The sequence below is a fragment of the Peromyscus californicus genome, unplaced genomic scaffold (assembly GCF_007827085.1).
Source record: "Peromyscus californicus insignis strain IS unplaced genomic scaffold, ASM782708v3 Scaffold_8__1_contigs__length_139910024, whole genome shotgun sequence".
NCBI lineage: Eukaryota > Metazoa > Chordata > Mammalia > Rodentia > Cricetidae > Peromyscus > Peromyscus californicus.
This window is the reverse complement of record NW_026294606.1, coordinates 52,010,138-52,032,647: the sequence shown is the minus strand read 5'-3', so window position 1 is coordinate 52,032,647 and position 22,510 is coordinate 52,010,138. Positions and strand designations below refer to the sequence as shown.

Below are 22,510 nucleotides of genomic sequence, written 5' to 3'. Positions count from 1 at the left end.
GAGCATATGTATTTGTAAACTGTATAAACCCAGAACTGCATGTTCTGGGTTATACCTCTGATAGAATGCATTTTTTTTAAAAATTATGTGCTAAATAATAGGCTGAGTTTATGGCGCAGTAGTAGAGCACTTGTTGAGTGTGTGAGAGGTCCCAACAAACAAATCTCATAAAAATATTGAAGTGAACTTCAGTATTTAGAAATGAACATCTCATCTATTTCCCATCTTTGTTTTTATTTGACCTCCCAGTGACCTTGTTGACAGTTACCATAGTCTTGTTGAAATGGACAAGGTTTGGAGAGTAGATGACCAGCTCGAGTTGGATCCTAGCTGTAGATTCCATTTAAGAATTTCTGATGGGAATGTGATAAAAACTGAATGTAAAAATTTGGATGTTTTGAGTTTGTTCTCTGCCTTGTCCTGCCACCTTTCCACAAACATGAGCACCATCCCGCCCTCCTGTGATACGGGAGAGGGTGTCATTTTAGGATGGAGGACTTAGTTCTTTTGTTAATTACTGTTCTATTGCTGTGAAGAAACATCATGGCTAAGGCAACTCTTAAAAGAAAGTATTTAATTGAGGGCTTGCTTACAGTTTTAGAGAGTTAGTCCATAATCATCATGATGGGAAGCAGACTGGCATGGTGCTGGAACAGTAGCTTAAAGCTTTATTTACACCCTGAACTGTGATCTGAGAGGGGGTATTGGGGGAAGAGGAGCCTGGCATGAGATTTTGAAACCTCAGAGCCCACTCCCAATAACACTCCTCCTCCAAGGTCACACCTCCTAATCTTTCCCAAACAGTACTTGTCCTAGGTTCTGCCTATGGTGACTAAGCATTCAAATATATGAGCCTATGGGGACCATTCTCATTCAAACTACCACCCTTCCTAGCAAAAGCATTTTATAGATAACCTCTTTCTGAAAAGTTGCCACTGCATGAAAGACTCATTCGTCATTAGGACTTAGGAAGATATCAAGGAAAGCAGGTGTTTCTAAAGCTGGAAGCTCTTTCTTGACCAGCCATCTGGGAAGGCATTCTGTCACAGTAGGATCTGTATGGAGCTTGTAGTTGAATGTACCTGTTTTATTTACTACATAAAAGTTAAGATTTCCCAGAAAGTATTCCAAAAATATTTCTGAGGTGTTTGGGACACATGATTATGAATTAGATTGCCATAAGATGAAGTTAGGATACTGGAGGTAGAGTTCCCAGGCTGTGGTTCCTTCCTGGTGAGAATGCGCAGGACATAGTTTCTTCTACAGGATTTCACTGCTACTCAGGACATCCACACTGTGAGAGGAATGGTAGTGAAGCACCTACTGGGGAAGACAGCTTCTCTTGGTTGAGCACAATTCTGAGTGCACACCTCAATTCAGATTGGGAACAGTGTACTAGAAACTGTGAAGACAGATGAGAATTAAAGAGTAGAGATAATAGGGAACTTGTTTGACACTTCCTCTTGTACTTTTTACTAAGAAAGTGCAGATTTCAAAATGATCCTTTGTTGCCATCTAAACCAGATCAAACTGACAAAAACAGATGATAAAGCTAGCTACCTAGCACTGTTCTCAGAGGAGTTTTTATAATACATTGTAGACTTGTATAGAGAGTCTTTACTACTTTTAGAAGACTTATTTGGTAACCAAAAGTAGTAAAATTTCAATGTTACTGTAAATAGTAAACTATCATGAATCTAAATACCTCCTTTCTTATAATATGTATATTGACTAGGTGTTACTTATGACATGGCTGTCATGAAATATTTCTTGGCATGGAACTGTTTCTACAGAATCAGTGTTTGAAGCTCATCTTCCTTTGTTTTCAGCAGCTAGATGGATTCATGCCTAGCTACAAGGCTGTGGCTGAGTTAATTTGAGACATAATGTGAATTGGACTGATAAAAGCTAATTGGCAAATTTCTTGTATTTCTTGCTACTCCCTAGGGTTCACAGCGGCAAAGTGTCTGTTATTAATGAGAATTTATGGGCCCTACTTGTTACAACTGCAGACCATAGGCAATCCTGCACGGAGAGTGGGTCTAATAATCATGTCCAGCTATTGTACCTCCTGCAGCCCTTGCCTGGTTTTGGCTTCCCCAGATGGCCATGCTGTTTTCCATGTTAGAAATCCTGGGGATGTATATTTTGCCTGTACTAAGTTTTGTTTAATCATCAACTCAAATGCTACTGTTGAAGGATTTTTTCACCTAGTCCTTCTGGTTAGGACAATCCTAGTCCCAGTCTTATTATGATATATTTGTGTAATACTTCCAGGCAGCTGTAGTTTGGTATTCTGTCCCTTACCCCACAATAATATGATATGAATTGACTGAGCATCTTTCATCCCCTGCACACAGTAAGCACAACCCGCTTGCAGGCAAGTATACCCAGTTCCAGACTTTGTACATAGCAGGAAGAGGTAGAACAAGGCAGTGGCTGGTTTCTTCTGGACCCTAAATTCTTTCCTCCCCATCCTATGTCCACTAAATTCCTGTCATACCAGTGAGGATCAGCAAGGCTGTCCATTGTTGCCTTGCCAGTAGAGCAGTAAGAGAGTATTTTCAACAATTGTTGTAGCCAAGGTTAGTACCAAAAGCATTCACTGCTCAGGTGTGCACAGTGATTTGCACAAGCCTTCTGTACCAGGCTTCCCTTATCTATGGTGACAGTTCTGTTTTTATTACTTATTTGGATTAATCTAAATGTCAGTTGGCCCCATTAATACTAATCAGTGACAGAAATGGCAAAGGATTACATGATTTTGGACCAATAGCTCATTCTAGTTCATTGATTTCTATTTATTTTATACAATTTGGTTTGTAAACCCCAGTATCTGATGTTGTCACTGAAGATAGTTGCTTTGATGTGAATGCCTTTACATGAAGTGACTCAGCTTGTGTGTGTGTGTGTGTGTGTGTGTGTCCACGTCCAATATGGAGATGGTTTTATCTGAAATGTAGCTGCAAATGCTCTGCTAGATTATGATAGAAAAAGTTGTCATGATTGGCAAAGTTTTCAGGCTGGTGAATTTTGTATCTTGGGTACATGGAAAATGAAAAGCTTGGTCTTTGATTTTGAGGATATAAACGCTAGTCAGTTGACACTTGAGTATTTTCTCTAGAAAATAAAGTTGGCTGTCTGCTTGCCTGAGCCTGATACTGTTAGGTTCAATATCTGTGTGGACAACTGCTGAGCTTCCTCAGTACACAGTTTGGTTATGTTTCATTCTGTCTGAGGAATTTAACCTCATGACTGAAATACAACTGGTCTCTGGACAATGAGTGATGCTGTGTTTGGTGGCACGTGACCTCCTTCAACACAGGCTGAAGGACACACAAGCCTGTACAGGCACATTCCCTTTGCTAAGGAATTCTGTTGTGTCATGAGTCTATGGAGGGTGAAGGTGAGATGCAAGGTTCCCTCTCCAAAAGCAGGGAGAGAGGCACTCAAAACTGGCATTTCTGGTCTGGGACTTAGTAGGCATCCTTTCCAGCTTGAATGGTGAGAGGAAAGGACATTCATCAGCAAAGGCAAGTCTCCTGTGTTCTAAGTGAGCTCTGTTGTTGATGATTCATGCATAGGTTGCTGCTCTGTTTTCTGATATATTCTATTCACATGTCTGTTGGCTTGATTGGCTGAATATCCTATTATTTTTAATGACATTTAATGAATTAGGTTTCTTGTCAGAGAATCAGTAGTAAAAAGAAAACATCACTAAACCCATGCCCAGCTAGCATCTTAGGGTTCAGACTGAGTTGAGTTTAGTCACCTAACACTAAAGATGGTGCCAATTAGGACTGGATCATAGTTTCTTGTGAAAACTCTGAGTCATAAAAGAACAACTCAAAGCCCTAGGCCTGACAGTAAACTGGTATTTTATCCAGTAGTGGAGAACAAAATCAGACTGAGACTGGGGACATGGTTGAGATGTAGATTGCTTGCATAGCACACTGAGGCATTGGGTTTAACTCTAAGCACTACCAACAAAATAAACAAATAACGCAGGATAGCAGTTTAATTCAAGTGTCAAATTGTCACAGGCTTTAGATCATTCATACCTTGCTAGTTCATGAATTCCCCCATCAACATACTGTAATAGGAAAATGATTACAAAACAAATGTAAGATATTATACAATAGCTCTGTGTTAGTAAAAGATGAAATGGAAGTAACCATGAAAGTAATGTAAGAATTAGGTGTGCATGGTAGGGTAGATACTAAGGTGCTCAGAACGAAGTCTCAATTTTCTGTTTTGTGGTGTCCTCATCTGTGTTAGTACAAAGCAAATGTAGAAAATGTCTTACCTAATCATACAGGTACTTTTTACTTCCTGGGTAATTCCTTAATTACACTTACTTCAAAAATAGGGGTTTCTGTGTGATCCGGAGACTATAATGAGATGCTAGAAGGCAGTGGGACTTGATTCAGAAACAGTTTTGGACAGTCTGCAAAAAAGGAAAATTCTCCAGCAATTTCACAGATTTTGTGAAAGCCTATGGTAGCTTTGGAGCTCCAGCAAGGAGCTTATTGTCAGTGCCAGGGAAGAAGCCAAGAGAGGTGAGCTACAGTGGATGCCCTGGGGACACTTGAGAGTTTTTGTCCACTGAAGCTTTCCATGGCACATGTGAAATCATAGATGTAGAAGCAGAATAATTCATTCAAGGTATTCAGTGTTCCAAGTATTCAGACCAGTTTGGATCAAGGTCTTATCTTGATCACAAATAATATTTTTGAAGTATTCTTCATATATCTGACATTTTAAAATGTATTTGAAAACAAAGATTTTTGGTATATTTCTTTTATAATATAAATTTAGAAATCCCCCCCCCACCCCCATTATAGTCTCTTAAGTAACTCAAGGCTTTCTATCCTGCCTTGTGGCCTCTAACCTAATGAGTCTCAAGTTAGAGAGACAGATGGGTGGCCCACCTGTGCCTTATTCTTTGGGATAACATGGTGTCTAGTGTCTGTCTGAGTACCATGTTCATGTAAGACACTACAGTGTTTACTCATCTGTAATGGTTAGATTGGTTAGGTATGACAACTATAACAGAAATTTTTGTTGGAGAATCACTTAATGACAGTTTATGATGCTCCTACTTTTTCTTATTTTTGTCTTCAGGTTTCCAAATCTGGTGAGTAGGTGAGGTGTTTAAAGAGGTGAAATTAGGGAGGCAAGGCAAAACTTTGGAAGAATCACAATTTCTATTTGACTTGGAAGATCAGCTGGAGAGGAAGGTGGGCTACAGTTGGAGGTGTCTTCTTTTCCAGATGGATGAGTTTGGTACTTGCTATTGTGGTCATCAGGGCCAGAAAGTGAGGTATCCAGAATGCTTTGTGCTTGGAGGAGAGGGGTCTTTGAGCACTGGGAGGGACCTCTAGCACAAACACAAAGGTAATTCTGAATGAAGAGAAAATTGAGATCTAAATGTGGCACAATGTTTAAGTTCCACTTCTGTTTCTGTATTACCTCATCAACAAAATGGCTAAATAACAGAACTCATGTCCTGGTTTTAATTAAGTCCTTAAGCCAGTGATTTGAAGTGTTACCTGTTGTTTGTTTTCAAATACAGATGGAAAGCCAGGCCTAGGAAAGGTTAAGGAACTTGCCCAAGGTCACAGATATCATGGCATGTGGTATCTGGGCCTGGGATATCCAGGTTCTTGGTCTTTTATTCAAGGATGAAATAAAAGCCCACAAAGACTACAGAGTAGCTAGGAAACTATTTAAAGGAAAGGAATCATACGTATAAGGAAAGAAACACACTGCAAGAGGGTAAAAAACAGCTCAAGAACTGATTATTGTTTGGGGGTGCCTTTTATGCTGTTTAAGGAAAGGAAGAGTTTGATTACCTGGTATGTAATCGATGGTTTTTGTTTTGATCTACAAATTGAATTATATAAGTCTTTGCTTACTGTGTTTGTCTCTTTTCATGATGCAGCATGATGTGAGGGAACAGGCTGACAGACAGACACACAAAGTCTCACTATGTAGACCTAGCTGGCCTGGAATTTACTATGTGTAGATCAGGTTGGTCTTGACCACACAGAAATCCACCTGCCTCTGCCTCCTGAGTGCTGGAATTAAAACTATTATTCCACTATGTTTGACAACATCCGATTTAAATCATATGCACATCCAATTATGCATAAGCATATAAGATCGTAAATATGGGGTTCTCCTGGAAAGTTAACTTTAAAGACCCAATTTGCCTGACTGTGTAGGTACAGAAAAACAGTTGAGGCCTAATCAGACCCCCGCTTTTCCTACTAAAATTACTGGAAATGCATTTTAATAGAATTTGTCCAAGTTTGATGATCATTAAGGAGAAATTATTCCACTGTTCAGAGAGGGGTGTGAATACAGCTCAATAAAGATGGGGGTCTTAAATTGCTACTTGTATTATTAGAAGAGGGTTTGTATGCATAATACATGCAAGTAAGAGACCTAGGTTGCCAAGTGTATTGTTAGAAGAGTGAGTCTAAGAACTAAGCCAAATGGGATCTAAGGTTGGTAAACTATTATCTATGCATAGCTGCCTCATCTGTGTGGTTCTGCCTCTTCATGCTTATGGGTCCTGGAGCTGGCTTGGTGCTTGGCATATAGATCGCATGTAGTTGCCTCATAAATATTGTGGGAGAAGGAATTCAGTATTGACGCTTGTGTTTTAGCGAACGAGAATCAATGGTTTCATACTCCTGACTGTTGCATGTTGGGGATTGTCACCCTTTTTGTTTCACAATGCCTTTTTTCCTAGTGCCCACGTTAGCCTCTTAACTCTCACTGTACTTCCTGTTGTAAGAATGCTGGTCTCTCTGTGGCTTTTTGAGAATCGGTCTCCAATCATAGTTCCCTAAACTAAACATTTCAGTGAGTGTTGAGTTCTCCCAGTGCTAAACACTGAACTGTAACTGCTTTGCTAATTATTTATATTTGTGTTGTTAAGGGTTCATCTGCTTCAGCAGAAAGGATTGGCCAGTTGCCTTGTGCTGGAGAAAGAGAATGAGCGTGCAAGTGACTTTATGGTGACAGAGTCAGTTCTATAGAGAGTTACATACTCAATTGTTGATTTTTTTTTCTCTCTGAATATACCATTTCAAATTTTGGTTGAAACAAGGTCAGATGAAATATAATGAATGAAATATTGACTCAAATACTATTTTAAAGTATATTTTGTTACTGGCAACCTGTTGGAGCTCTTCTGCCTATTTGTATTAATTTCTCTTTTAAAACATTTGTAGTAGACTGCATTTCAATCCATGGGAGTATGCAAAATTATCTCACTGATGACAGCCATAGAAGGCTCATCAATAAACCAGACAGTAGTCTTGGCTTTGTATACTATGGATCCTGAGAAGAGGTGAAGGGTGAAAATAGTTCTGAGGAGGCTTATATTCATGAACTAGACAGGAAAATAGTATTAATAGTACAGAGATTTACAGCCGGTAAACCTGACAACTTGAAAGTGTATGTTTATCTCTGCTGCTCCTTGAGCTGTTCCAAAATGCCAATCAGTGTGTAAAGAGAATGAGAGCAATGATATGTAAAGTAGGGGAGTCATTTAGCAAAGTGAAAGCCAGTACATTCAGATGCTAAGTGGACATCATGGGAATCACTCACTAAGTAGCTGAAAGAAACAACCTATGGGAAATGGCGACTACCTCTGCTCAGTCCTTATGGACATATATACCTTCTGAGGAATTAAAGTTAACAAGGCTCCAGTTTTGAACATAATCAGACAAGTCATGCAGTAAAAGGTACTATGTCAGAGCACCTACACTGTCCTGAAAACAGTCTCAGCCACAGAGTGAGACATTTTCTCAAGGTGCAGGACACTCAAGGTCTCAATCAACCCAAATGAAAGATGTATCTGAAAGATAACCATTAGTGTTGTGCCACAAGAAGAGAACTAGCTATTAGCTCCTAAAGTGAAAATAAAGAGGAAATTATGAAAGTTGTCACAGAAGAGACAGTGTAATGATTATAGCATCATAATGATGAACTTTGGGGAAATAATGGAAATGAAAGGCAAAAAGTAAATATAATTTTCACCTAGAATATCCAGGACCTATCCCTGTTATAGTAGAAAGACAACCTTGGGGACACACAAGACTTCTATGTGTTATTTTTCTTTTATCTTTCCTGAGGAAGCTACTTTAGTTACCTCTTTAAAATATGAGAAGAAGAAAGACATGGATGAATTCAAGGAACCAGTGACTTAAAATTCTGCAAAACCAAAGCAAGTCCAGAATGAAAGGGATCCTAAATGGCACAACAGGTCTAGTGACCCCGGTTAGAGGAGGAAGAGACTCCAAGTAAACAATGAAAACAAACAAGCAAAAAAAATGAACTGGAAAATGACTAGATTGTGAATGTTTGACTAAGGGAGGAAAAGTATGGGAAGTGTTTGTGTAACTGAAAGTTTTCCTGTGTCCACCCAGCTCCCGTGTCCTTGGGGTCCCGAAGCTGCTCAGACCCATATGAACACACAGAGGCTTATATTAGTTAAAAACTGTATGGCCTATTGGCTCAGGCTTCTCACTAGCTAGATCTTACATCTTAAATTAACACATTTCTATAAATCTATACTTTGCCACATAGCTCGTGGCTTACCAGTATCTTTACATCTTGCTTCTCATGGCAGCGGTTGGCAGTGTACTCTCTGTTCTGCCTTTCAACTTCTTCCTCTCTAGTTAGAATGTCCTGCCTAACCCTATTCTGCCTCACCATTGGCCAAACAGCTTTATTTACCAACCAATCTGAACAACATATTTTCACAAGATACAAAAAGACATTCCCCCATCAGGTTTGTTTTAGTTTTCAGTTGGAATATTTTAAAAGTATCAGCAAATAGGTACATTGAAAACAAGACATAGGTACATTGAAAACAAGACAATTGTAGGAAGGTATAAATATTAGACCCAGAATTATTAAAAAGCGAATAAGATGGGAATATATCAATCACATTCTGATGACTTTTATGGTTTTTCATCATCTCAACATAATCCTGATCTTGTACGTAGTAGAAACTATGGTGAGTGGAGAGAAGCCTACATGCTGTCTAAGAGTCTGGCCTGTCAATTGCCATCAGTGATGTTTCATCCAGCAACTGATGGAAACATATGCAGAAGCCCACAGCCAAACATTAGTCAGAACTTGGGGAATTTTGCCGAAGAGCGGGAGGGGAGGATTGTAGGAGCCAGAAGGGTCAAGGACACCACAAGAAAACCCACAGAATCAACTAACCTGGGCTCATAGGGGTTCACAAAGACTGAATCAACAATCAGGGAGCCTGCATGGGACTGATATGCATATGTTATAGTTGTGTAGCTTGGTCTTTTTGTGGGACTCCTAATAGTGGGAGCAGGAGCTGTCTCTGACTTTTGCCTGCTTTTGGGACCCCTTTTCTTCTACTGGGTTGCCTCATTCAGCCTTAATAGGAGAGGAAGTGCTTAGTCTTACTGCAGCTTGATATGCCATGTCTGGCAGATATACATGGGAGGCCTGCTCTTTTCTGAAGAGAAAGGAGGAAGAGTGGATGTCCAGGGTAGCAGAGGTTAAGGGGAGGGACTGGGAGGAGAGTAGGGAGATAGGGGAAACTGTGATTGTGCTGGAAAAAATTAATTAAACAAAAAAAACAGAAAAAAGAAATCAGGGCTGTAAGTCCAAATGGAAATGTCAGCTCAATGCAGAACTACTTGGCTTCATAAATTTGACATATGATAAGGAATATTAAAATAGGACTGAAATCTAGACTTTTTTTTTCCTTTTTGGTATAGCTTATGTTTTATGTCTTCTAGTTATCACTGGTCTTTTCTAAAGAAGCAACGATTGTTATTAGAACTCAGTGGGAGCAATTTCTTTATGTCAGAACTGTAAAGATGTACTCTTTCCCATGCTACTTAGTTTCATCTACATTGTGTTCCTTGGTACTGTGCTCTGTCAGTCTAATAGATAGTTTGATTAGCAGATATGGGGGTCAGCTTTTGTCTTTGAATTTAACATAACACTTTTGTTAATTAATAAAAGCTACTTTCAAGTACATCTTGTTCATCTACTTAGCATTAAATGGAGCAAGTTTCCAGAGTTAGTAATTGGGAATAACAAAAGCTGAAACTTGATGCTACAAATGGATAATTTCCCAGTTACCAAATACAAATAGTTTATAAGGTTTATTTTAAAGTTGACTTTATTGATAACTGTAATTTTAAAATTTCTCAGGGCATTTATGGTCTTTCTGTTTATTCTAAAAAAAATCATAATTTGATCCTATGTCTTGGACTTCATGCTTTGGTAGACACTATAACAAGAAAGAACACTTGCCTGTAGCCTGCCCTCAATTAGAACTTCTCTAGGGCTCAGCCTTGCTTTTGCCCACCTTCCTGTTGATCTGCAGAGTGAGCCCAGGCTTCTCACCACTACCTGGTTTAATAGGTCATAGGAATGTAATGAGTAAATATTTATTGTAACTAAGTTTCCTTAGCTTAGCTGCTGAGAACAGCCTCACCCCTCATTCTGCTGTTTTATCTTGTATCCAGGAGTGGACCAAGCTTTGCCTCAAGAGCGACGGGCACCTGTCACTCCTTCCTCAGCCTCTCGATACCACCGTCGAAGATCCTCAGGCTCTCGAGATGAACGTTATAGGTCAGGTAAGGAATTGTATGGAGACACTAGACTCACTGTACTTGGGTCTGTTACTGTGAATGAATTGGGTCCACCTTCCCATTGCCTATGAGGCACAAGTTCAGGACATTTGGACTTTGAGCAGGTGAAGCTCTAGCTTATGTACCAGTGTATGTTCTAGTTCAGTGGTTCTCAACCTTCCTAATGCTGCGACCCTTTAATACAGTTCCTCATGTTTTGGTGACCCCCAACCATAAAATTATCTCATTGCTACGTCATAACTGTAATTTTGCTACTGTTATGAATCATAGTGTAAATATCTGATATGTGGAATATCTGATATGTGACTCCCATGAAAGGGTTATTCAGTCTCCAAAGGAGTTGCGACCCATAGGTTGAGAACCACTGCTCTAGGATACCCACTCAATCCATAACAACTCTTTCATGTTTGGTAAAGTAGTAATTGTTACCTCTTTAAATACTTGTTATCTGTAAACAGAGATAACCAGACTACCTTAACAGTGAGTTTGCACACAGAAGACTTTTGTTAGGAGGTTTTTTTATTCATCTCTTCCCACTGCCCTTTCTTTTTCCTCACCCCCTCTTCTGGACTCTGTAGGCACCTGCATTCACATATACACATACCTACACATAAATATGCATATCTTAAAAAATAAAAGCCTAAAAAGAGGTGAGATAATATAGTTCATTTTATTCTACTGCTATTGTATCTTTTCAGTTTTCTAGTAGATTTAATTTTTCTTGAGCCAACAAGGAAGATTGTAAGGAAAGAGCTTCCTAGCTCCCTAAGAGGGCTGAAGGTCTCTGACCACTTTCAGTAAAGCTGCTTTAGTTGCTTCAGTGATCAAATTATGTTACTTAAGAAATAATTCTGTTACCTCACAGATAATTGAACTAATTAACAATCAATTCAGTTGGCTATATAGTAGCAAACTTAATTTCTCTTGATGATAATTTTTCTATTTCATTTCAAAATCCACAAACCTACATTAATTCTTGATACCTGAGCTCAGGCTTCCCAAGAACTCATATAATATGGCAAAGCATCAGGCCCCCTATGGCTGACTTACTACTGCAACCCCAATCAAAGTGAAGTAATATCCTGTGGTAATGGAAGCAGAGAAAGGAATTGCAATTCATATCAGGAGACTCAGAGATGCTAACATTTTAGTTTCTTGTCAGTTAACTTGGCTTCAAAATTGTGTCAGTCTTGCCTCAGGCTCACAAGTGTTGAGATTTCAAGTATGAATCACTATTTCTAGCTTTAATTCTTTATAATAGTATGTACCCTTTTTGAGATACACCCTTTTTTTCTATTCTTTTTAAGTTACTAAATTTGGAAAATGAATGACTGTAAAGGCATTTATTGGGCACTTAGAATATATTGTGTCAGACACTGTGCTAGGTACTTTACTACCTTTATGAGGTCTAAGTGAGAGCTTCATTTCTAGTTATGTTCAATATCCTATTTGCATAATCAGAAACTTCACAAGAGAAAACCTTGATGTTTAAGTTTACATGTTATTAAAAAAAAGACCATGACAATGAACATTATTAAAAGTCAAATGCAAGATTCTGTTTAGTAATGTGCTTAGAATGGGCTCAGATATGGCTTGAAAAACCATGGGATTGTTTGTTTTTGCTTTGCTAATGAGATTAGGCACTCTGATCTCAGTGCTGGTCTCCTTTGTAATCCAGTCTGGAACAGAGCTGGCAGCTCTAGAATGACCTCCATCCTTCTGGGGAGATCCACAAGGTTCTTGTGTTTTCAGAATGATACTAATATGCTACTTAAAAAATTTTCATTCTCATAGAGTAGACAGTAGGGTTTGTTTGTTTTGTTTTATTTTCCCAGAAACTTCACACATGTGATGTATGGTGGCAACAAATGGATTCTGTGCTTGTAAAGCTTGGGGTTTCAAAACAGCTGTTTATCTTAGTTTTTATGATTAGTGTGTTGGATTTTATGTGGTGGTCAGAAGACAAGTTTGTAGAGTAAGTTCTCTCCTTTTACATTTACATGGGTGCTGGATATCAAACTCAGGTTGTCAGGCTTGGGCAACAAACACTTTGATCTACTGATACATCTCATTGGTCCCCGCACAATTTTTTTAAAGTACTTTATGTGCACTGTTGTGAAGGTGTCAGATCCCCTGGAACTGGAGTTACAGGTAGTTGTAAGCTGCCATGTGGGTTCTGGGAATTGAACCTGAGTCCTTTGGAAGAGCAGCCAGTGCTCAACTCCTGAGCCATCTCTCCAGCCAACCCCCGCCCCCCTTAAATTTTTTAATACTGCATATATGAACATTACCCATTAGTTAACTAATTTTAAGCTTTACAATAGTTAAGAATTAAAAGCCTTCTTTGAGTCAGAGTTTGGAAATTATTGTCACAGGTTTTTTTCAAGTGCTACTTTTTTTAAAAGTTGAGAAATGATATGAGCTAAAAACTTTAGTATTGAAATTTATGTCTTGGTGGGTTTTTTTTGTTTGTTTGGTTTTGGTTTTTCGAGACAGGGTTTCTTTGTGCAACAGTCCTGACTGTCCTGGAACTTGCTTTATAGACCAGGCTGGCCTCAAGATCCGCCTGCCTCTGCCTCCCGAGTGCTGGTGTTAAAGGCATGCACCACCACCACACAGCTGAAATTTACCTCTTAAGCTTTTTTTTTCTCTCCCACCCCAACCCAATTCAAGATGTGAACTTAGCTACACTTAGTTTCTAGGGATAGACTTGTATCTTACTCCTCTGTTCTTTTTCATTCTTTCTTTCAACAAATGTACAAATTATTTTGTATACTGAGCACTTTGCTATGAACTGTGACTGAGGCAAAACTGTAGCAACACACAGTCCCTGCTATCAAAGAGCTTCCTAGAATAATTTCTACTTTTATTCTGAAGTTTAATTTTCTAGTTGCAGGTTTTTCTTTCTCAAGACAGCTGGTTTTACTCATAGAGATTCTTAGGGCATGGCCTGTGCTTTCTCTGAACAACTCAATTTCTTCCTTATTGATTATAATAGAAATATGCTTATTTCCTTATGTTAGAATACTATGGGCTATTAGACAAAAATGCACATAGTAACATTGAATTTGTCTGTGAATTTTACTTACTATTCCTAGAATGGTGACAATCCATCTGTAGAGGGATGCCCTGCCTGGTGGGGTTGTCAGTATATACATAAGACCTGTTAATTTTAAATGAATGAAGATTAAATTAAATTTAAAATTAAAAATAAAAATATTACTAGCTCATTTAAGATGAGCAGCTTCCATAGTGCACACTGCATATAGGAACTTTGCCGTACCTGCCGAATGATCTATTACAGTAGCATTGTTCTGGGAACTCATTGAAGAAAAGGCAAAAGATGCAGTTAAAAGAACATAAAGGTTTATTGGCTCCACACTAACGAAAGTGAAACTAATTTGGTTACTATGCCTAGTCCATAGGAGATTTTAGAAAAGTGAATATAGCAGAAATATATAGGATAGACTGGTAGGTTTGGGATGGATCTAACTCTAAGCAGAAACAGATTAAATGCCTGTTAGATTATAGATATGAAGAAAAGATGCAGAATTAAAATCTGTAGGGTGCAATGGAAACAGTGCTTAGGAGGAAATTAATGTCAAATGCTAAGGAAAAGGAGATATCCTTGAAAGTGAAAAAAGCATTTGACTTAGGACATCAGAAAAGAAAAATTAATTCCACACAAAGAAGAAATGAGAAAATAAGGAAGGTAAACTGAAATCAAGAATGTACAGGCCCGTTATTAGGTTGTAAGGCACTCGAAACTACCCAACTTGTCCTCGTAAGAAAAAAACTGAACATACTGAAAACTAAGGATTCTTCCTAGATTCATCAAAGAATTGTTGGCCCAAAATTGCAAATGGATAATGTAAGCAGGGATATGGAGAGCCTAATCCTCAACATTTGATAAAATCTAATACCTGTGGCAGCTCATTTTCCTTCTCCCAGCAGTCATTACTTGCCTGCAGTTCTTTCTCCAGGAGTGAGGTCCTGTGAAAAACTTCCCCTTCCATGTTAACATGTACATTGATGTAGCTACTGTTCTGGTATTGTTTATGTAGCCATTTCTAGGAGAGACTGTTTCACAGCAGACTCCCTATTGTCCTGGCTCTTAAAGTCTTTCTACCCCCTGTTCCCTGAGCCATAGATTTAGGAGCTATACCTGTCTGTTTGTGTATATACACACATAATTATTTGTGTATACACATATGTAGCAATAGTAAAGAAAAGAATCTATCAACTTGAGAGCAGGGATATGGAAGAGAGCGCTATTGGGAGAAAAGTGATATAATTCTATTTCAATTAAAAACATTAAAATAGAATAATTTTATATTGACCTAACAGACAAAGATAAAGTAATTGTAGCCACGTATTAGTACAATGAATTACAGCAGTGATGCAAATGACAGGATGAAGATTTGGGGAATAATTTGTAATAAAGTCCTTATACCATTCATGAGGTGATATTATCTGAGTTCAAAGTCTACTTGGATTAATTATAAATGTATGTTTTCAACTCAGTGGCAACCATGCAGAAAGTATTACAGTAAAGTATAATTGACATGTTAAGAGAAAGGAAAATGGGATTATATAAAACTCAGTACTAGAAAAGGCAGAAAATATGTGTTAAATAAGAAAAGAAATATAAATCAATGGTAAGAAATTTATTAATATGGAAATAACTTTCAGCAACCAGCATAAGTCTCAGAAATCTAAATATGTGAAGAGATTTCAGAGTGGATTTAAAAATAAGACTCAGGTCTGTATTTCCTACAAGAGATCTAGGTTTAATATGCATTTGTAAATTAAAGAGATGGGGAAAGTAAGCATTATAATTCTAGTTAAGATACCTAGAGGACAAGGTCAGTTGCCACAGATAAAGGCAAGAAGAGGAAAGGCAACTAAACAATCCTTAATATATAGGTGACCAAGGATAAACTATCACTGTATGTGAGGCAAGAAACCTAGCAATGAGGAATGAACCATTATGTGATAGTGGGACATGACAGCTTTACGGTACCAGCACCAAAAGAAGAAACAAAAACTCACTTGATCAGTATGTTAAATATAATTTCAGTCACATAAAATTGAGACGGTCATTAGAGATCCAGGTTTTTTTTCTTTTGTTGTTATCAACAAATTTATTCTTAAGTTCATATGGAAATGTGAAGACCTAGAATTAAATATCTTAGTTCATGGCCTACCATGAAACTAAATGAGAAGAGAACAGAAGTATTAGCCAGTGGAACATCATAGACAGCCCAGAAGTGAACCAGCAATGGGGAAAGATCATCCTGTCGACAAATGGTAATAGGACAACTGCACATGTATATAAAAACAAAACAAAGCAAAAAAACTAGACATTGAATTTAGGTCTGAAGTGGTAAAGGATTACAGTTCCATAAGTAAAACACAAAGTTCCTGGAAGACAGTGTGGAGGAAATAGAGATGAACTTCAGTGTGGTGATGAATTTTAGGTAACATACCAAAAGTGCAATCCACAAGGAAAAGTTAAAAGCTGGACTTGACTGAAATTAGAAGGCTGTGCTCTTATATAGTGAAAGATAGGCCACAAATCTGAGTTTCTTTTAATCTTTCAATGATAGGCTATAAAGGACTAATAGCCAGCTTATTAAAAGGGTAAGAAAGCAATCAAATTAAAACATGGACAGAAGATGTGAATAGACATCTCCCCTAAGTGATGCACAGATGATTAATAGAGCATGGGAGAAGATGCTTGGCATATGTCATCAGAGAAATGCAGATTAATAAGGTAAGATACTATCAAAATAATGAAAATTGAAGGCTAGGAAAGACATGGAGCAACAGGTCTATCATTGGTGGTGAGGATGCATAATTACATAGCCAGTTAAGGAGATAGTTTGGCAGTTTCTTATAAAGCTAAACATACTCCCTGGTGTGTACACAAAGGAGTTGAAGATGTGGTTATAAAAATCAAAAAACAAAAAGCCTTCACACTAGTGTTCACAGTGACTTTGTTCTTGATGGGTAAAAATAGAAGAACCTAAGATGTGTCTTCATTTATCCATTTTAAAATACACCAGACAGTGGATTACTAGTGGTAAAAAGAAGTGCACTATTGATCCATGAAAAGATACCAATGAAACCTAATGGTGTCTTAGTAAGTGAAAGCATCAACCTGAAAAGGGCAGGTATCCTGTGACTTCATCTTCATATCATTATGGAAAATGTACATCTAGAGAGGGTTAAAAAAGAGTCAGGAGGTTGGACAGAGATTAGAGTTGAAAGAATGAAGGTCAAGGCACAGAGGGCTTGAGGAGCAGTGAAGCTATCATGTATGACACTGGTATCTTCATGTTGTTTCACACTGTTATTCATGTTTCATGTTATTAAACACACTGATTATTACCACCAAATGTGCACTTGATAGCATGGATGTTATTTAACAAATTGTCAGTGTTTCCTTATTAATATCAGTCAATGTATTGTACTAACTGAGCTGGTAGCAGATGATGGTATTTGCTCATCATTTTTCAGGATACTAGTTATTTTCAGAGTGAGACAGAGTGTTTCTGGATGTGCTGTTGTACTCCTTTATTCCCAGCACGTGAGAGGCTGAGGCAGGTGGATCACAACTTTTATGTGAATTTGGGCTACATATGGACGTTCTATCTCAAAACAAAATTCAAAACTCCAAAAGTAGAGTTCTCTGTTCTTTAAGAACATCTGCCTATTTCCTGACTTTGTCTTACTTAGACTTTTGACTTGGAGAGTCTCATGAATAGAAAGAACCTGTATGCTAGTGGTTGTTTTTTGTGGAAGAATTGGAGGGATTTAACTCCAGAATTCTCTATCAGAGCCTGTAGGTAAATGGTATGACTAATGGTAGGTAAATGGAATAGAGTAATTCACTGGCTCCTATAGAGAGTTGAACACCGTCTATATTATTCCTTGCTGTTCACATGTGGTTCATAGCTGTTTTTTCTTGCAGTCTGTAGCCAGACAGGAACATCTACATCAGAATAAGTGTATTTGGGTGACTGCCAATGACATGTGCACCACAACTGTCATGTGTTCCATAGTATTATTGCTCTAAGAATTCATAGTGCAGTATATGAAGACCAGGTTGAGTCAGCAGCCAAACCCCTCTGTGCCTTTTAAATGTTGCATACTCAGTATAATAATCTGTTTGCCTCAAAATATTGATGAAAGCAGCTGTCACCTTGTACTTGTTGTGCAACAGGTATTTACTGTTTTGCTTTTTGTATCTTATGTAATTCTTTCAGCAACTATGTGATGATATTCAATATTTTATAGATGATGAAATTGTATTCTTGCCTTAAGAAAATCTATTCAAGCCTATTATGGGGGTGCATAACTGTAATCCCAGCATGTGGGAGGCAGGAGGATTGCTGTGAGTTTGTAGCCAGCCTGGATTATGTATCAGTACACTACCTTAAAACACAAGACAACAAGACCAAAATTGTATTTAAAGTTAATACAGACAGTAACAAATAGAACTGGTGGTTTATTTTCCACCAAAGCCTAGGTTCTTAATCCTGTTGTTTCTAAAGTTCCCGTTGCTAAATTCATTGTGCCTTCCATCATTAATATAGATCCTCAGTTCACAGAACTAAATGAAAAGAAAAACTTCAAATGTCTATTAGAGGAAGTAATAAAGTAGATAAATTGTTAGAAGCCAGAAAGGTCTATCTTGGACTGAGTTGGAGGAGTGGGAACTGACTGAGTAGATTTACAAGCTAGTCACCCATGGTGATTACTTTAGAAAGAGATGCTTGCAGGAAATGGCGACAAATGAGCCAGAGTTACCCAACATTTTGTTGTATTACTGAGCTTTTAATAAACTTGCTGAGGGAGACACTAGTGCCTTTTCCTCGAGCACTGTGTGTCATGCAAAGGTGTTTATTATTTCCAGTACTTTCTGAAATTCTGCTGAAGAAATGACTCTTAGTATGATGTGCTTAATGTTATAAATATAAGAAGTTCCTAACAAATTGTTTACTAATAACAGTGATCTGCTAATTTAGTGCTGTGTAAAGCTGGCCTTGAATCATTTAGTGTCTATAGTTGAGTGCTTTTGGGCTATTAATAGAAGGAAAGTCAATAAAGTGAATAAACTATAAACTGTTAGAGCAGGGAAGAGCACAGACAAGAAAGATTGACCCTGTATCACTGAAGGAGAAAACTATCAATTTCTGTCACCTAGTTCCAAAGACAACTTCCATGATGTTCTCTAGTAACAGTGAATCTGAGCCCTTTACAGATTTGGGCTAGCTGTTCATAGAGGACAACAAAATGTGGTTCCTTAGTCCAGCTATCCCTCCTGGATTCCTTTATGTCTGTCTCATTTACTACTTCCTAGGTTATAACTTTGCTGCTTAGCTTTACTTTTTGCTTTGGTACTATATTAAGGCCACCTTGTGATCTACCCCAAAGTCATTTTTCCATTTCCCTGATATTGTAGGCTGTCACTTCCTAGCTTTTGGCCACCTTTTGGTACTCATGGATAGTGATAGTTAGAAAGAGAGGAAGTCAGTTATCTTCTGCAGCATAGTGTACACTAGGATCTAAGTCTTTTCCTGTGAGGTTTGTCGTTGTAGCCATTTGTATTTCAAATGGAATTTCAATTGGAATTCATGACATGGTCTATGTGTCTAGTGTGATCCTCAGGTCCTGTTAAGGTCTTGTGGACATTACAGACTCTCATTAGAAAGACATGACATCTCAGTGTAAACTGAACCTCATTATCTGACCAAATACCTTCACATGAGTGAGGTTTATTTTTTTCTTTTCATCATTTCCCTTTCACAGCCTCTCATCTAGTTTTTAATTCATTTGGCTAGAAAAACTGCATCAAGAACATTTTAATTAAGATTTTGTGGAGCACTTAATCAAGTGCTTTAATGGGTTTCTAATGCATCACAGCTGGTAAATTTCATTCATAGACTCATGAAGATAAAAGGAAGATCAGTTTTGTAGCAACCTATTTATCATATTACCATTTTGTCCTCAAAGTTTTTAATTGTATGTGCTCTTTTAGAATTTATGTGGGGTTTCACCCTATATCTCAGATAATACCCACCCTTTCCAGTCTTAAATGTTTAAACAGTTCTTGTTTCCTGTGTCCAAGGTACTGAGACTAGCTGGGGTTTGGGGGACTTCCTGTGATCCCTTGGTTCTCACACCTTCAGGAGACAGAGCATACATCATCAAGTTCTCATTTGCCCTGAGCCCAGATCTTAGCCTTGCCCTTTTCTTCTTCAGGATTTGACTCTCTGGTTGTTAGACATTATATCCATCACTTTTCCTGTGGCTGTCACAAAATAGCTAACAAGAAGCAACTTAAGAAAGGATTTATTTTGGCTTATAGTTTGAGGAAGGTATTGGTCCCAGTGTATCCATGGTCAAGCAAAGAGCAATGAATGCCAGCACTCAGCTAGCTTTCTTCTTTCTATGCAGTCTGGGACTCACCTACAGCACACAAAGCCCATAGAATGATGCCATCCACATTTCAAGGTTCTTTTTTCCATACCAGTTAATCTAATGTAGAAATTTTCTAGCAGACATACCAGAAGTTTGTCTTGAAGGTGACTCTAGATCATATCAAGTTGGCAGTCATTATTAAACATCACAGATCTACAGCCTTTTAATCCAGATTCTTTGAAGCCACTCCTAGTAACAACAATGGGCGTTTCCTTTCTAGTTGACAGTTAGACATATACTCAACTTTGTGGATAAGAACAAAAGGAAAGTCACACAGTGACCTGGGCTTAGTCTCTCCTCTCACTGATGCATCTTTTTAAAACCATCTTTCCTCAGAGGTCTATTTTCTCATCTGGCTGATCACTTTTCTAAGATGTTAGCAGTCAAACACTCCTGTTTGGTTTGAGTAGTTGAGGTTTGATTTAGATTACCTAACACTGGATCATCTTAATGCATGGAGGAAAATTCTGTCTCAGACATTCTTACTTAGCTTTGTACAGAATATTGTGAGCCACAACGAAGCTGCAGGCTCAAGAGGCTTCTCCAGCTTTAGAAAGTTAACTCTTTCCTACCTTTTTTTTGCCATATTTGGATGGGCCTCATGTGCTGTTGGAGGGGTCTACAGGAATCGGTTTGAGGAGGAGATACTATCATTTCCCTTATAATTATTATTCACAATATAATTGATGAAATTCTCAGAGTGCTCTTTTAGATGTTTTAAACCAATGTGATACTTTAAGGTTAAAGTATTGGTGAAATTATTAAGGCTACTCCACGTAGTTAAAAGGAAAGTTTATTAGTGGCGTAACTTACAAATGAAGGGATAGGTAGGTCGCAGGGTCTGGGGAAGGTGTATCGCAGTCCAGCGGTGTTCTCTGGAGCTCTGCTCGGTCAACCTCCACTGTCCAGGGTCCAGGAACAGAGAGAGCTGGCCCATCTGGATCTCGGGTCTTTCAGGTCCTCCCTTGGCCCCACCTTGTAGGCGTGACAGTTACTGAAACCTCAATGGGGGTTGGAACTTCCAGATCAAAGCTGGAATGGCTACCCACTACATTAAAGGACAATTTAGACTTGCTGTTATTGAAAATATTTTAATGTATACAGTCCAGTGGATTTATTCTGTGTACATGTGTGTAGCCATTTAATGGCATACATGTAGAGGCCAAAGACAGTTTGTGGGAGTAGCTTCTTGCCTTCTTCCATGTAGGTCCTGAGTATCAATCTTAGGTTTAGGATTGGTGGTAGATACTTTTATTCACTGACTCATCTAGCAGGCTTTAAAAACAGATTTTTAAATTTTAGTTACTTTATTGGATTTATATGTTGCTTGACTTGGCTAGTAAGTCAGCAATCTGTCCTTATTATGACTGCTATGATATGTATTTCTTGTTTGTGTTACTGGATCCCTGTAGCTCAGCTGTAAGTGAACTCCTCCACATCTCTTATTTATTATGAAGAACATTCCCTAACAAAGAGATGCTGGTTTCTTTGTGACTTGAAATATCCTTTTTTAAAATTGTTTTCTTTCGATTACATAGGAAGAATTTAGTAAAACTGTGTATGAAACTGTTTTAGTCTTTTATGAAAAAATCCATAATGATGTAGGGTATGTTTTTCTTGTATAATCAAATGATTGTTTTGCTTATTGCTTAAGTAACTTATATTTAATAGGAGTAACTTAATGCTGCATGGAGTGAACTTCAAGCTTTCAAAACATTTGGGTTTATCAGAGTCACCACTTAATGATTGTGGTGATTCATGCCAATCCTCACCCATCATTTCCACAAGATCCATTTAACCCCTCATTGATACATTGGCATTTTGTAGTGTTCTCAGATTTTCCAATTATAACAATCATTTATTTCATAGGAATGGTTTGACTTTTTTACTCCTTAGCCTGGACTAACCTACATAATCACTTTTCTCAGTAAAATATTCCCTCCTCAGAAATCTTTAAAATAGTTTTTAAAGTAAGTAATATTTATATATAAATATTGCTATATATGTAGTGTAGAACTTCACCCAGGCTTGTCTGAGAGTTTTGACAGCAGCAATAACTAAAATCAAACTCAGCAGAGAAAAAAACATATCTTTAAGTCATGGTTAATTTGTTTTGTTTTATATCTTTCTTTTGTCCAGTTAGGTAGAGAAGTTGAGCAATTGCTTTTTTTTTCTTTTAAATGTATCCACAGTTTCAAAGAATCTCTTTGTAGATTACTTTGCCAATGGGGTGAGGGCATACTGGGAATTGAACCCAGTGTCTCTCATGCAAGTAAATGTTCTACCACTGGACTATATCCTCAGTCCTCTTTTCACCTTTTATTTGACTTGGAGTCATGCTAAGCTTCTCAGAT

At 38.0% G+C, this 22,510-nt stretch overlaps 1 protein-coding gene across 6 annotated transcripts in view; it reads left to right on the top strand.

The window, feature by feature from the left end:
• Positions 1-22,510, top strand: part of Dip2c (disco interacting protein 2 homolog C) — a 438,929-nt gene that overhangs the window by 243,509 nt on the left and 172,910 nt on the right. For all 6 annotated transcript variants that reach the window (XM_052729332.1, XM_052729331.1, XM_052729329.1 and 3 more), the window contains one exon: positions 10,542-10,652. In XM_052729332.1, the coding sequence (XP_052585292.1) occupies positions 10,542-10,652 (111 nt within the window). The remainder of the gene's footprint in view (positions 1-10,541; positions 10,653-22,510) is intronic.